Raw genomic sequence first — 16,205 nt, 5'->3', positions numbered from 1 at the left:
ACTCGATATATACTGATAACAAAAGGTGAATACAAATCACATTTGACTTCTGCAATTACAAGAGATGCTCAAAGTGGTTACCATCAGTGTAATTTTAATAGTTTTTTCCTTTCTTAAAACGTATACATTTTTTTTTTTTGGCTCTCTCTCTCTCTCCATATATATATATATATCTCAGATATAGTTAACGGTTACTTGGGGTGAACATTATAGGAAAAGCTAACGTTCCCTCGGGTCACCCACAGAACGGCTACTATTCCCATACCGTTCAACTGGGCATTAAGGCAGCTTTCCATTCTCTCTGATGGCGCTGCTCTGGCTGGCCTATCCTCACCTCTCTCCCCAACATCCCAGGTCTAAGTGGCCTGGAGCTCTGTCTGCTGTTATACATTCTGGGCCAGGGCGAGCCAAGAGGGACAAGCACTTTCGTGTTGCAGTGTAGGGCGAAGAGTCTGGCTTAGCCTGGGCGAACTTTCCAGGCCAAGGCGAAGTTTTCCCATTTTGGATGCATGTGGACACCAGGCGTCCAAGATTTGTTTAGTGTGTCAACAGGGTTAGTCTCTGCACCCACTTTGCGAACGCTCTGAGACAAGTGTGAGGCCAAGGGCTGCAATGGACTGGGGTAAAACGCCAGCCCCTGCTTCGTTTTAGGGCAACTGCCACCCCCAGCCAGCGTTTCCCTTTAATGCGCGTGCCCGTCAAGGTCCTCGTGTCCCCTCCCCTCAAACCGCCCCGTCAGCCTCTGTTTCCCTCACCTCACCGGGTCCCTGCCGTTCCTTTAACGTGGGACGCCCCTCGCCCACCCCCGCCGCCGCCCGCTCGCAGGACTCGGCTGTCACTTTACTTTTCCACGCCGCCTCCCCGCCCCCTCGCCCAGCCGGCGAGGCTGCCCGCCCGTGCGCGCGCCCGCCCCCGCCCCCTCGCGGTCGCGCGCCCGGAGGAGGAGGGACAGAGCGGGGGGGGGGGCGGGGGTGCAGGGAGGCGCGCGGCGCTACACAGCCAACGTGGGGCTCGCGCTCTCGCGGTCTCTCCCGGGCGGGCGCGCGGGCACGCGTACTCGCGGGCGCGCGCGCGGACGGCCGGGCGGCGGCAGCGGCTCACGGAGGCGGTGGCTTCACTTTCCAAGACCCCGGGGCGGCCACAGCAGCAGCCGCGGGCAACAGCCTCGGGAGCCGGAGCTGGAACGGCCGGGGGCGGCGGCAGCGGCAGCGCCGAGGGTGAGTCCGGGCGGGCGCGAGCGCGGCGGGGACAGGCGTGGCCGGGCGGTCCGGTGCGTGGTGCGTGGGTCCCGCTCTCGGTGACTAGACGGTCTGCGAGGACACCCGGACTTGGGGGCCTCTCCAGTCCCTCTCCTCCTCGCCTCCACAGCCCTCTCTCCCAGCGCTTGGATTCGATCCCGCGACCTGCGCGGACGCCCCTCCTTCAGGTATTCGCCCGGGCCGTGTCGGTGCCCCCCCGCACCCCCACCTCGGGCGTCCTCCCCCTCGCAGGCACCCCCCACCTCCCCTCCACGTCGCAGGGCTCCGCTTACACCGCTTTCGCCCTAGTTCCCTCCCTCCTCGCTCCCCGGCGTGCCCCATTCCCAGCGCCCCCTCCCGCGAGCCTCCTGCCCCGGTTTCTCGCCCTTTCCACCCCTCCCCCTCTTTCCCATCCACCCCCTTCTGCCTCTTCCCTTCCTGCCCATCTTCTGCCCCCGTCTGTTCTCAGTTCCCCATCCTTCGCCACCCTCCCAGCCCCTTCTCTCTTCCAGCCGCATCCTGGAACTAAGTCTTTGCAAAAGTACAGGATAAATGTCACGGTGGAAAGTGCCCGGCTTGATCTTGTGCGATTTTCCCTAATTGCATAATTGCTGCACATGGTGTCTCTCTTGGCTAGTGCCGGCTCTGGCTCCCACGCCGCCGCCGCCGCACCCCCGTGGGCCGCCCGGGGAGGACCCTGTTCGGTGTGTTTGTGTGCATTGGTGTGGAGTGTGTGTTGTATTGGTCTTTTGTGAAGCCTAGCGCTTGTCACACTTTGGAGCCGAAGCCCATTTTTTTTCTCCGGTCTCTTCTCTGCAGCCCCCACTGGCCTGGATTGAAACTGGATCCCCCCCCCCTTCTCCCCCCTTCTCTCATAATGTTTTTGATCCTTTTGCCCTTTACCATTTCTAATGAAGATAAAGCGTAGCTTCTTGTGGCTTCCCCCCCCCTTACGACCAACCAGAAATGTCCAATCCATCTTCTCTTAAGGAAATTAAGGCTGCTTTAGAAAGACATCATCCCGTGCTCGATGGCTGTTAGACCTATTTGCATGTTTTCAAGATTCATCGTTTTGTATTGTGTATACTTGAGAGTCTCCTCAAATATTTTTATTTAAAAGTACAAAAGGAATTGCTAGGGTTTACCTTCAGATTAGCTTCGCGCTTCAGAAAGATTTAAAGCTCTTAGTTTTTTTAATCCCTGATTCTTTAAAAAGTATGTTTTTGAATATGTGATAATTCAGGCTGGACCTTGGAAACAAAAATATTTATGTTTACTCAGTTTGGATGCTCCTTCGTATAGGGTCTGATGCAGATCACGGAGGGTTTTCATATAATGTCATACCCCATTCCATCTCCCCCAGGACGTAGCACCTCTTCCTCAAAAATCAGGTGTTCCATTATTATTTCCTGCATAAATATCTTTACACATAAGTGAAAAGCTGGATATTGCTAGATGCTGTGCATATAATATAAATTATTTTACATTTTACAGGAGTTTAGAAACGTGAGTAGAAAGACAAATGGCAAGGTATCAAATGACAGAATTAAGCGTTTTCCTATTGTAAAAGCTCTAATGAACACTTGCTTGTGCAGTTTTATACTATGAGATACAGTTATAAGGCTTATCTGGACAGAAATCCGGATTTATGGAGTGCGTATAGTTTTTCTTTATGTTATCAGTAATATTTATAACCCAGTCATTTTATTTTTACGGAACATGTGAGTTTCATTCACTATATGTTGCTAATTTCCAGGACTGTAATTACAACATAGAATACATAGCTAATACAGGCTTAATTTGTGTGTTAAAGAAGGAAGAATATCTAAACTCTTAATATCACATGTTTGAAGAAAGTCTACCTTACTATTTTATGTATAGAAGCCAAGTTTTACTTTGAATACAAAGTAAAAATATAAATTGAAATATCTTTATATCTTTGAAACTATCATTAATGAGCAGCGCTGTTTATAACCCTGGGATTTAAATTTATCTTCCCTTCAGATTAGATGATTGAATCAAATTAGCTATTTAGGAATTAATCTTAAAGATAATTTTAAAATGCTGCTTTAGAAGATAACATTTAAAGAGTTTTAATTCAGAAGTTTTTATTCATTTGTACTTTAGAAAAATGAAACACCAACTTTATACTTATAACTAATTAAAATGCTTATGGACTATTTTTCTTTATAAAAATTAGTTGCCACCTGAGTGGCAATAATTTTTCCCCACACATTTTCCTGTAATTAGGCATTCAAAAAACAAAACCAGCAGAAATTTGCCTTACTCTTGATATTTAAAAATGATGTGAAAAGTTTGTTTCTAAAAGTTTCTGTGATGGTTATTAGTGTCCTCAGATGAATTTTATCATCCCTAGGTTAAGATTTGGATGAAATAAAATATTTTAGGTCAAACCTGGAAATAACTTTTTCTTTCTTGTGAAACTATAGAAATTATACATCTATTTGGGTATTTTAAATAGTATTTTTAATACTACTCGAGTGAGACTAATTTTAGTCCTATGATATTCTGGAGCAGTTTATGAAATTTGGGTTTCAATTTATATCTCAGATTACATCATTGAATAGTCTTTTAAGTAATTGTATACTCATGGCATTATTAGATAGTATGTAAATGCACAAATAAGAATATTAAGAATGTGTAGCTTTATAACTAATGAAATATATAACTGAAACGCTAGGCATAGTTTATTAAACTATGAAGCTCCACCTTTAATAACAAATAATTTTATTTCATTTAGGTTTCTATATATTTGTCATGTAATGGATTGCTTCTGGTTTAAGATGTATAAAATGATTTCTCACATTTCACATTTCTTAAAATATTGCTGGCAGCATTCTGCTATATCCTAGGGCTTTTTCCTTGAGAATTGTTCTTTCTCACTCCCGTGTACGTTTGGTCTATCTGAATGCTCTTATGTAGATACTTAGTAAGGTTTAAACTTCTGATGTATTTTAACTGAAAGAAATAAGCTGGAAAAAAAAATCAATGTTGAATCCAAGGATGAGAATTAAAATGAAATAAAAATTTTAAGAAAAGTAGTATGTCAGGACTGTTAGAGCTACATGTGAAATATACTGAGAAAATTTCAGTATTCTATTTATTAAGTGACTTTAGTGCTCATAAAAGGATGTCACAGCTGTGGAGTATGATGTTCTCCATTTACAGAATAGGTAGAAAAGCAGTCCGGTTTCCCTGTCAGTATGTTTCAGAGCTGCTTGGGCAGACCTCTTTTTGTTTGGCTTGGGGAAAGGGAGCTGCTGGGTTTGAGGGGTGGTGGGTATATTTGTGCCATACCTCATTGAAGGCGTTTGGTGTTTTCTATTGACTCTCACCTCCCTGTGCTTCCTGATTCTTCCATTTTCTTGCAGTGCTTTTTGGTTTGTCTTACCATAAAAATCTCAATCCATTGAAGGTCTGTATTATGAAATCACTTCGATTTAGAGCAAGCTACAAGTTAAATCTTTGATGATGATGAATTTTTATCATTGTCAACTACCTATACATTTGGACTAATTATAGTTATAAACAGTGCTTTATTTGAGATGTTTTTCTTTTGCGTATTATCCTTGATCATATCAAGTACAGTTTATTTCAAGTCCTAATTTAAGAGTAACACAGTATCTTTTTCAAAAGAATTTTTCCATTTATCTGTGATTTTTAAAGGTATATTTTGTTGTTAGTGTCACTTCTTAAAGGCATGTAGTTCTGTTTTTTAAAGAGGTGCCTGAGAAGATAGCTGTACTGTGCTCAAAGTGGTTATTAAGTGACAGTAACATGGTGAGCTCAAGGCCCTTTAGATTCTAGGCATCGGTTTTGTCATTTTGGTTTGGATTTGTAAGTACCCTCTAAGCTAGTTGGGCCATAAGACATGTATTCATAGTAATCAAACTCAGAAATTGATTATGATGGAATGACAGATAAAAGGGGATATCCCCTTTCACTTACTGCAATTTTTTGTGTCTGCTATCTAGGTTATAACAGCTACCTATGGTATCAAGATATTGAGGAAATTGAGTTGGTAATCAGAGCTGCTTGGGGAGCATGAACTCAGAGCAAAGGGAATTTGAAGGCCTTGAGGGATATTTGATTCGGACTGTGGGGGAAAAAAGAATCCTCAGTGTCTCAGTATAGTCTCCATCTCTTGTGAAACATGATTGCTTGGTATATTGCTGAATCAATGCTGACACCATCATTGAACCTTTTCACTTAGCATAAGGTTCAATTTTTATTTAGAATCATGTAGGCCTCTGTGTTCTTCTGTTATTTATCACAAATGTTACTGAAAACAATTGACTAGTTGGGAGGATTTTCACCTTAGCCCAGTCCTGAGGATGCGTTGTTCATTGGATTTGGATGGGAAAGTGTCCCTCATTTTTTGTTTCTGTGGCTGTTTTTAGTAACCTTTGTTATAGTATATAGCAAGTTGGCTTACCCACTATACCAAATTTCTCCTGTTTGCAGGACCAAAGGCCTAGCACAGTGCCTGGTGGAGAGCAGTCCCTCAATTTTTTTGTTTGTTTTTGGTAATAGCTTTATTGACAGGTAATTCACAAACTATAAAATTCACCCCTTTAAAATGTATAATTCAGTGGTAATTTAGAATACTTACAGTTTTGCAATATCACTATTACCTAATTTCAGAACATTTTTATCATACCAAAAGGAAACTTCGTACCTATTAGCAGTTGTTCCCCATTCTTTCCACTCTCTTAGTCCCTGGCAACCACTTACCGAGTTTCCTGTCTCTGACTCTGCCAATTCTGGACATTCATGTAAATGGAATCGTACAGTTTATGGTCCTTTGTGACTGGCATGTTTCAGTTAGCATAATGTTTTCCAAGTTCATCCATGCTGTAGTATGTAGATAGTATATTTCATTCCTTTATATGGCCTAATAATATTCATTTTGTGTACATACCACATTTGGTTTATCCATTTATCAGTTAGACATTTGAGTTATTTTCTCTTTTCGATTCTCTGAATAATGTTGCTGTGAACATTTTGTATGTATATTTTATGTGTTTGCATTTTTCTTTTCAGTACATTTTGAATGAATGAAAGAAAAGTTTTGGCAATTCCCACAGCTGTTTTGTAAATGACCAATGTATTCATTTTGTATTATCTTTACTTGTTCCTCATTTTCTCTATTCTCCAGGTATCTTACTGTAGTCTTCCCACAACTAAATAAATGTTTTTTTCTTCTTTAATCTAGGATCTAAAATGTCCACCGAGGCACAAAGAGTTGATGACAGTCCAAGCACTAGTGGAGGAAGTTCTGATGGAGACCAACGTGAAAGTGTTCAGCAAGAACCAGAAAGAGAACAAGTTCAGCCCAAGAAAAAGGAGGGGAAAATATCCAGCAAAACAGCTGCTAAATTGTCAACTAGTGCTAAAAGGTACCTTAGTTACGGTAATCTTTTTATTTTTAGTATCAATTTATCATCTTAAATTTTGTCTTTCTGTTGCAGTTAATCGTTTTTCTATGATGAAGTTCATGGATTTTTCTCTTTGAAGATTGTTTATTTTACATGGTTTTAATTGTAGGCAACATGAACTTTTTGGTATTTAAAGTCAGTTAAACACCATGGCAAATTAATAAAGTACATATCCGTAGTATATTTGTGTATGTTTATGTATTGTCAGGTGAGCATATACAGGAAAATGCATGTAGAAGTATGATGCTTTGATTTATACTTATTTGACCATAAATATTTTATTCTGTTCAGTAACACAGAGTAGAGCGTAGGACTCTTATTCAAGTATTTACTGAATAGTGTATTTTCTACTGCTCCCTGTTAAGGAAGTGAGAAATGCTGGAGTTCACAACAAATGCATCTTGGTTTCATTATATTAGGCAGTGGGTCAGTCTGGATACAGATTTTCTTTTTCTCGATTCCCATTTTCTTTATCTCTAGAGAATAGATAGATGTGGAAGGTAGATATTTGAATGATTCTGTATGGCCCCATCAATTGCTTATGATCATTGGCATGTCAGTGGGCTCAGCAGAGGGAATCTACTTTAATATTGTTACATTATTGAATATCTGTTGGAAAATACTTTAAAGGAAAATTAAATTTAGTAGAGTCCTGATACTGTGATTTAATGTTCTTGTTTTGTTTTAATACTTTTTATATCAAGTAGGAAGTGTAAATAAAAGTGGTCTATAAATTTTAGGCATTGTGGATGTCTGAATGCTATCTAGTTTTGAGATGGTGTGTATTTGTGCCTGTTTGTCACTTAATAGAAATTGGTACTATTACATTGGTGAAAGTAAGTATCTTTTGAGTTGCTTCTTGACAGAAAGAATCCCTCCATTAGTAAATTCATTCTTGGGAATCTGTGATTTTCAAATTGTGATTCATGACCTTCCTCTAGAAAGTCTCCAGGTTGTTTATGGGTGACAGTGTCTGAAATGACTTAGTCATATACCATCTGTTTTAGATATAAAAATGCTGCTTCACTGTTAATTTTTAAATTAAAAACAGGCTTAATTCTTTCTCCTCCCCTTCCCCAAATTTAGTTGATAGTGATGTTATTATTGTTGTTATTATTTGCCTCTCTGCTTAAGTTCTAAGAACTGAGAAAATAATTGGGAATCATGAGGACAGGGACCTGCATCTTTCTGATTCACATTATGTCCACAGCGCCTAGTATAAAAGGATCACAAAATTTATTTACTGGTTGTCTTAGAATTTTGAGTTTATCGTAGGGATTGAATCGGCCATGAATATTAGTATCCAAGTACTTATGTTCAGAAGATTCAAAGTTAGAAGTAGTTTCAAAATAAAATTCTAATTTATACTTTATTGCTGATGATTGACTTTTATTCAGATGAGAAGTCTTTTCCAGGTAGTGTTATTTTATGAGAAATAGTTAATCAGAAACATGCAGAGCTTGAACTCTAGAGATAGGATCTGGGTTTGAGTCTAAGTTTTGGTATTTAGTAGCCCTGTGAGCTTAGATACGTAACTTAACATTTCTAAACCTCGGTTTCCTCTTCTGTAAAATGGACATAATAATGGTACCATTTTCACAGGGCTGTTGTGAAGAATGAATGTGATAAAGCATTTTTTGGCACATATAGTAAGTGCCCCACACTGATGCTGCCATTTACTCTTTGTGCCAGTTACGTATTTTTCAAGTCTATTTAGTAAACTTTAGGAAAATGAGGCATTTATTAACCTCTTAGGACTTAATGCTGTTGTTAAACAAGAAACACTCAGATGCTATAATTATATACATTTTATGGTAACTCAAGGAAAGTACTTTACTCCGAGGTACTCAATTTCATGAAATGTATTATAATTGTAAAACTAATAATTTGGTATAGAAATGTATTTTCTTGGGGAAAAAATCTCAGTTTTCAGGTATTACAGAAAAGTGATGTACGATATAGAAAACATTTAAGTGGATATTTTGTTTAAACAATGGTATAAATTAATTTCTGTGTTTTTTGGAGTTAAGAGGAAGATTATAGTTATATCCTTGATGCATTTTTGCTCTTTGGCAAGAATTTCTTTCTTAAAAAATTGGTATGCTTTTATCACAGTCTGTTCTCTTGATAATGTCTATGACACTCTTGTTTTATTTGTAAGTATGTAATTGGACCATGTCTGCAGTGACAAATTTTGATATTATTAAATTGACTAACCAATTCCATAAAACATCTGTTTTGAGCTCTTCATTGAGTTGCCTGTACTGCTCCTTTTATGTGTTGACACATCTGTAAATGTGAATTTTAAATTGCATTTATTCCAAATTATCTTTGTTCAGTGTAGACATTGTAATTCTATTAGACACAATATAATACTGTTGTAGGAATGGTATTTGGTTTTAGACTCTAAATTTTTGTTAAGTTGAAAGGTGGATGGATTCTAGTGTGTTCCAGTGTGAACTTTTATTATATGGGCTCATCTCAGTTTGGTTTCCACATGAGAATGAAGTAGTATTTTTTATAGATAATCTTTTGTAATTACTCTATATTCTGAAAACGTACATTTAAAAGCTTTAATGTTTCTGAAAAGGTACATCATACAATTGATGTTCACAATCATTTAATTGAGGGGGGTCTTAAAAATCAGTGCTCTCTTAGGATCACAGATACATAGTACAGTTGACCTTTGAACAGCATGGGTTTATACTGCGCGAGTCCACTTACATGCAAATTTTTTTTTTTTTTTTTCAATAAATATCTGCAGTGTGTTTGTTCTGCAGATGGGAGTTGAGGACGTGGAAGGCCGACTGTATGCATCCACCTACGCCACTTAAATAGGAACTTGAGCAGCCACGGATTTTGATATGTGAGGGGTGGTCCTGGAACCAGTCCCCTGCAGATACCAAGGGTAGTTAAGTTTATAGGGAGTCAAAGTTATATGCACGCGGATTATTTACTGCGAGGTGGTCTGTGCCCCTCACCCCAGTGTTGTTCAAAGGTCAACTGTATATACAGTAGCTCCCCCTTATCTGCGTTTGCACTTTCCACGGTTTTAGTTACCTGCGGTCAACCTCAGCCCTCAAATGTTAAATGGAAAATTTCAGAACTAAACAATTCACAAGTTTTAAATTGTACACTGTTCCGAGTAGTATAATTAAATCTCGCTCCTGCCTGGGACGTTAATCATCCCTTTGTCCGGCATATCCATGTTGTATACGCTGCGTGCCCGTTAGCCCTCTCGGTTATCAGATGGACTGTCACTATCGCAGTGCCCGTGTTCATGTCACCCTTCCTTTATTTAATGATGCCCCCAAAGTGTAAGAGTGAAAACTTTCAACTTAAGAAAAAAAAGTCGTATGCTGAGGTTGTTAAGATCTATGGTAAGAACTAATATAACGGTGAAATTGCCTAGTTTATAAATTAAACTTTATCATAGGTATGCACGTATAGGAAAAAAACTTACTGCACATGGGATTCGGAACTATCTGAGGTTTCATGCATCCACTGGGGATCTTAGACCGTATCCCCTGTGGATAAGGGGGAGTGGACCTACTGTATCACCATTCAGAATTAAATCCTAGGCTTATTATTTCCAATGGCTCTATATTATATAGGTTAAAGCAGAGACTACTATGAGATTTACAGATTTTTAATAATTAGTTGCATGGTATTTTCTCCTTGAGAATAAGTTCATTTTGTGAGGTTTGACCATTTGATTTAATTGTTAGAATAGGGGTTCTTTGGTGACTGAGGAATGCAGTCCATGGAATATAGAAGGTCATCTAGGTAGGATAAAGGGTTTTTCTTTTCTTTTTTTACGTAACTGCCAAGAAAACACTTTTGTAAATCCCCATGTCCATGTATTCATGTTCTGTTTGGCCCTGAGTGAGAGTTATTGAATTTTCTTGAACCTAAAATATATATGTGTTTTAAACATGTCACTATGTATATGCTGCTTCGTTTTTCTGAACTATTAATCCAATACGTTGATGTTAAAATGAGTGCTTCATATCATCTCCATTTTGTATAATTTTGGTACCATATTCTCCAATTAAGTCTGAATGAATAATGATTGTTGTTCCCTTGCCTCCCTTTCTTTTTGGCAAATGACAGTCACATGCTGTACTCTTACCATTTCTCAAATAGTTAAGGTATTAGTCTTAGATGCTGAAATTTAGTCTGTGTTTTGCTTCTGACTTGTTTCAGTAACTATGTGCAGTTGCCGAATTCTGTATCATAATAATCAAAGAAGTTGCACTGCCAAATGGAAATTGGAAATTTAGGCAATTGTCTAGTTGATTTACGTCTAACGAAATAATTTTGTTTTAAAAGTTCTGATAAGAGAGAGATCTTTTGGCTTGTTTGATTTAGCAAGGTAATTTCCTGTCTCTCACCTTACCAGTTTATAATAACTAACCTTATTTTCTTTATCTTTGAAATGGAAACTGATAAACCAGTAATACTTAAGAGAATTCTGTGAGATTTATTTCACTTTTAATAGCCTAACATCATGTGAAAGGTACACTGTAAGTGTGAATTATTGATACTTTTTCATTTTTCCTCACCTTAAGGGACAGTGCCTGAAGTAGCTACATTCCTTACCCCACTTGTCAAGACTGAGAAACTTAATATATACCACGATCAGAACTTTTGAGACAGAATTGAATTGCTGTCATTGAAAACAGTAGGACATCTCGCAGTCGTTTAAGTAGCAGTTCTTAGTATAATCTTTTTTTTTTGTCAAGAGAGAAAAAACATTTTTAGGTAACAGTGGCTCAAAATATATTGACTCACTGCTCAGAGTTGTCAAGTTTATCAATAAATTGCTTTTTGTATTGAATAATTAGATTTGGAATTACAGACATCTGGAAGGGTTCAAGTTCCATTATAGAATTCTATGACAGAAAATTATGATATATCATTTTTTTAAAAAAAAACAAAAGGGAGAGTATAAGCACAAAGCAAGATGAGTTACTAGAAAAATCCCAAAGAGATCCTTTTATGATAAAAATAGTTTTCTTTGACAGTTTAAATATGCTCTTTTGAATGCGTATTCTTTTGGTCCTCTTAGTTTAAAAACACTTTGCAAAAGTTATTCATGCTTCTGGTGACAAACAGTACAGAGACATTTTTAATGGAAAGCCACAGTTTTCTGTCCAACACTCTCCCTATACCAATTTCAGTCCCTTGAAGCAAGCTCTTTTAGCTGTCTCTCGTTTTAGCGCTTTTATTGGTTTTCTACAGGACTCTAAATAATATGCATGTATCTATTTGTTGAATTGTTAACATAAATAATATCTTTGGATTTCGTGCTATGAAATTTGAGGATGTAGCTTGTTTACCTACTCTTCCTTCCTTTTCTTTCCTCCCAGTTGATAGTTACATTAAAAAAAAAGTTTTGTTTGTCTTTCTAAACTAAATAATATATTTAAGAAAATAATATATTTTCTTATTCCTTCAAATTTCAGCGGTATTTCTTGGTTCCCTACTTTGTAAAATAGGGATATTAATACTTTGTTCTTACTCCCATCTACTCACATGCATCCTTCATCCATTTTTAGCTGGTTAGCTACACATAACTTTACATCCTCAAGGATAGTAACATTTATATTGTGTAGTGCAACCCATATTCTCTGCTTTATTTATAAATAAAAGCAATAAATTGTGAGAACATTTACTATAATTAAATATGCAGTGCTAGACCAACCAGGATGTTAGGATTTGGTTTCCTACAAGTCCAATGTCGTGATCTCGAGGCTACCCAATGAGTCATAGCATTTAGGCAAAATATATCAAGTCTCTCCTTTTCCTCTTAATATCTGTTACTTGATTAAAATTATTTTACATTTTAGTTTCCCTCTTATTTGACCTATGATTTTCTTACTGAAGTGTTTTTCTTCTGGATTTCTGGTTGTCTTTTTCCCTCCCCCATCTTGAATAATGTCTTTATTATATCTTTATGCAATTGGCCATCTCAATCTGTTTAATTTCACCCATCCACTCTGTCTTCCAGAAATGTACTGAAATTTCTCATCCATTGGTGATATGCCCTTATCTTTGTTGGTTATACTTTTTTGCACTTTCTGTGTCTTCTCCCACCAGGTGGGGTCCTGAATGAGTGGGAGGTGAATAGGTGTGTGTATGCTCAGTTTCCTGTCTTTAACCTGGACTTACCCACTGAGTTTTAAAGTGCCTGTTGTGTATGTTTGTGTGAAATCCATCAAGGGTGTTTTCCTATATCAGATCTTTGAGACTTCTTCATTTAATTGTGGGCCATATATACTTTATATGCATGTAAACACATCATAGAGTGCATATTAGAAGGAAATCATGTTTTAAAAATAAAAGAGATCATGGAATTTGTTCTAGTTAACCACTTCATTTTATAGGTCAGAAAACTGAGGCTGAGAGAGAAAGCAGGTTTGAGCAGTCTTCTTACCCAAGAACTCTCAATTAATGGCATAGCAGAATTAAAATGAAAGTTTTCTTGGCTTTGAATTTATTAGTCTTGCTTTACTTTATAATGCCTCCCTAACTTTGAATCACATGACTTAGAGAAGTGGAAATTATATTAGTAGCGTGTAATTCCTTTAGGAAGTTGGTGCCAGTCCTCTTGGAGGAGTCGCATCTATTCCAGTAGTTCCATTTGTTGCCTTGAAAAAGACATAGGATGAATTTGAGAGTAAATGTTTTTGTTCACATTTTTGCTTTTTAAGGTACTTTAGTCAGCTGTTGTCCATATACTATCACAGTAATTACCAGACAGCAGGCATCCAGCAGTCAGTGAATCTCACATTTAAAAACCAAGGCAAAGGAAATGAAATGCTTTTGAGAAATTTTTTTTTTGTATTTGGTTTAACAAAGCCTATGCTTAATAATGCATGAATGATAGTTAAGAGCTTGCTAAGTATTGTCTTACAAAACAGTGTAGCACTGGTAGCCTTCATTGTATGTATATAGGGCATTTGGTGCAGCTAAAAGTCCAAGGTGAAAATAACACATGAGGACAAAAGCAGGTTTTTTAAAAAAGTTCTCTTTTCTTTGCATGAAGTTCATTGCAATGACATTAAAGTGATTATTTACATATTGTTAGGATAGTTCTAGCAGAAAGAACAGTGTCAAACTTGAAGGCCTCAGTCTGCTCCAACCTGGAATCTTCAAGGAGGAATACCATACATATTTTGATAGCAGTATCACTATCCTGACAATCGTTTCTTTAATTGATTGGATCGATTAGGATGTTTGAATTCAGCTTCATATGATCATCTTTTCATCTTGTATGGGGATGTTCTAGTACAAATCAGAAGTTGGAATGATCCAGAGATAAGTGGCAAAAGTTCCCAATTTAAACTAGAAATTTTGGTTATTGTAATTAGTGGCTTAACGTTGTTTTAGTTGAAGTCACCTTGCAGCTTCCACAGGCTGCGTGCACTGACAGCAGCCAATCTTGTTATCCTTTGTAGTAGTAGGTGCATTGTCAGAATTGCAGTAGAAATTACTACTTTGTTGTTATTGTGAATGATGATGTACAAAAATAGTATTTTGTAGTATTTTGATGATTTACAGAATTAGTATTTCAAATTAAAAAACTTACAAATGGGAAATATTAGTGTAAAAGTATAACATTTTAAAGACATAAAAAGAGAGTGAAGACATTTTAACATAACTTTCTTTGTCTTTATTTTAAAGAATTCAGAAAGAACTTGCAGAAATTACATTGGACCCTCCTCCCAACTGTAGGTAAGTACTTGTGGATTTTTATTTATTTTTATCTTTTGCAGAAATTATAATTGAACTGTTGGCTTGATATGCAACTGTTGTCATACTCTGATTATTAGTAAACACATTGTTGTGATTTGGATTTAAATGACTGAAAGCCAGTGGTGGTGGTTTCTGTGCATAAAGGGAATGTTCACTGTGTAGAACGGAATTGCCAAAAACAGTAATGCAATTGTAGGGTAACATACAATTTTAGTAGAAGAGATGTTGGGGCCTTAAAGGATTTCTTTAATGATAGAATAATAGTGTGGCTGAAATATTTGCTATTTGATAATTATTCAATTGTTACCTTGTTGAAAATTGATTTTTAAAAGTGCTGGAACATTAAACTGTTCTTCCTGGTTTACATTATTTCTTCTAGTCATCAGTTGTGATTAAGTCGGAATAGGCGATTTGAGGCAATGATGTTAAATTGAAAATACTCTCTCCTTTATGACCACATGTCATCAATTTTCTGGTCAGTTTACTTGTAGGAAGTAAAAGTACTTGCCTGGAAGTGATTAATGATATGCAGGTACATAGAGGAAGAGGAGAAAAATAACCGTCAGCTTTATACTGTATGTTGGGTCTGGTGCAGAGGCTGGAAGATGGCTGTTTGGTTATTTTAAGACTTTTCTTTCTGTTTCGATCTGAGGTCACCGTTGGAACCAGGCCAATAGGGAGTTTTTATAGTTTAAATTGGTAGTTTTATGGATTGAAAGTGAGAGGGCACATTACAGGAAAATGTTTCCGGTATTGAATTCAGGTAGAATTTATTGTTTGGTATGATTTCTGATTTTGCTGATCTTATTTTTATGTGAAAGTAAAGATAGCAACTATAGATATTAATGAGAAATTTTTCAAATGGCTATATTGATAGTTGCGTAGTTGACAACTGTTTTGTGTAGGAAAAATTCTATAAGGTTTATTAGGTTGGTGGTGAATCTAATACCGTTCTTTACATGAGAGTCATACACAGTATTTAAACTTGCAATAATGTTCAAAGAATGTGTCAAATATTACACGTTTTGTTTGGTAAAACTGTTTAACAGTAAGACTTTTTGTTGCACTTAAGACTATATTACATCAAAGCTGTTTCAGATGGCCTATCATTGTTTAGACTTCGGGGGCTAATTCATGTAAGTGAATTGATATACCGAAAAACTCCAATTTGAATTAAACCTAAAATCCCTTGTTTCTTAGGATAGTATTTGCTTTAATTGTTTGAATCTTTTTTTTAATAAAGTGTGTTTTACCACATACATACTTTTGTAACCTTTTTACAAACAGTGGATTGGTGAACTTAATTTATATAGCCGCTTAACTTTTGACAACAGATTATTGGAAAAATAAACTAATTAATTTGTTTTCATTACCTTGTTTAAGGATCATTTTGGAGAAATGAAATCCATATAAAATATCATGTGATGGTTAGACTGCTGCTTTGCTATCAGATATATTCTTTTTTTTTTTGAAATTTGAAAAAATGTTTATAATATACTGTTGGATGAAAATAACAGATTGCCCAATACAGGGTGTACAGTTTGGTTTCATAGCTGTAAAAATGTGTACGTGCTCACATTTGTAGGATGTATTATTTTCTAACACATTAGTCTACTTTAACTTTGACTTATTACAGATAATTTAACTTTTGATTAAACCAATATATTGTAAACATGCATGAAAACTTAAGAGTAAGGAAAGAAATTACATAATAGTTATTTAAATAAATTAAAATAATTAAGCCATA

General features: G+C 37.1%; 1 protein-coding gene across 2 annotated transcripts in view; it reads left to right on the top strand.

Moving 5' to 3' along the window:
* The first annotated feature begins 1,043 nt into the window (after nucleotides 1-1,043).
* The window catches only part of UBE2E2 (ubiquitin conjugating enzyme E2 E2), a 292,593-nt gene continuing 277,431 nt past the window's right edge, over nucleotides 1,044-16,205 (top strand). The window contains exons 1-3 of one of the 2 annotated variants that reach the window (XM_074312784.1): nucleotides 1,044-1,217; nucleotides 6,475-6,658; nucleotides 14,387-14,437. In XM_074312784.1, the coding sequence (XP_074168885.1) occupies nucleotides 6,483-6,658; nucleotides 14,387-14,437 (227 nt within the window). In that variant the 5' untranslated portion in view covers nucleotides 1,044-1,217; nucleotides 6,475-6,482. Of the gene's footprint in view, nucleotides 1,218-1,267; nucleotides 1,427-6,474; nucleotides 6,659-14,386; nucleotides 14,438-16,205 lie in introns of those variants that run through there. The other variant, XM_074312785.1, reaches the window with a different exon arrangement.

This window comes from Rhinolophus sinicus, linkage group LG10, assembly GCF_036562045.2.
Source record: "Rhinolophus sinicus isolate RSC01 linkage group LG10, ASM3656204v1, whole genome shotgun sequence".
NCBI classification, from domain to species: domain Eukaryota; kingdom Metazoa; phylum Chordata; class Mammalia; order Chiroptera; family Rhinolophidae; genus Rhinolophus; species Rhinolophus sinicus.
The sequence above is the reverse complement of the archived record's forward strand: the minus strand, read 5'-3'. Positions and strand labels throughout refer to the sequence as shown.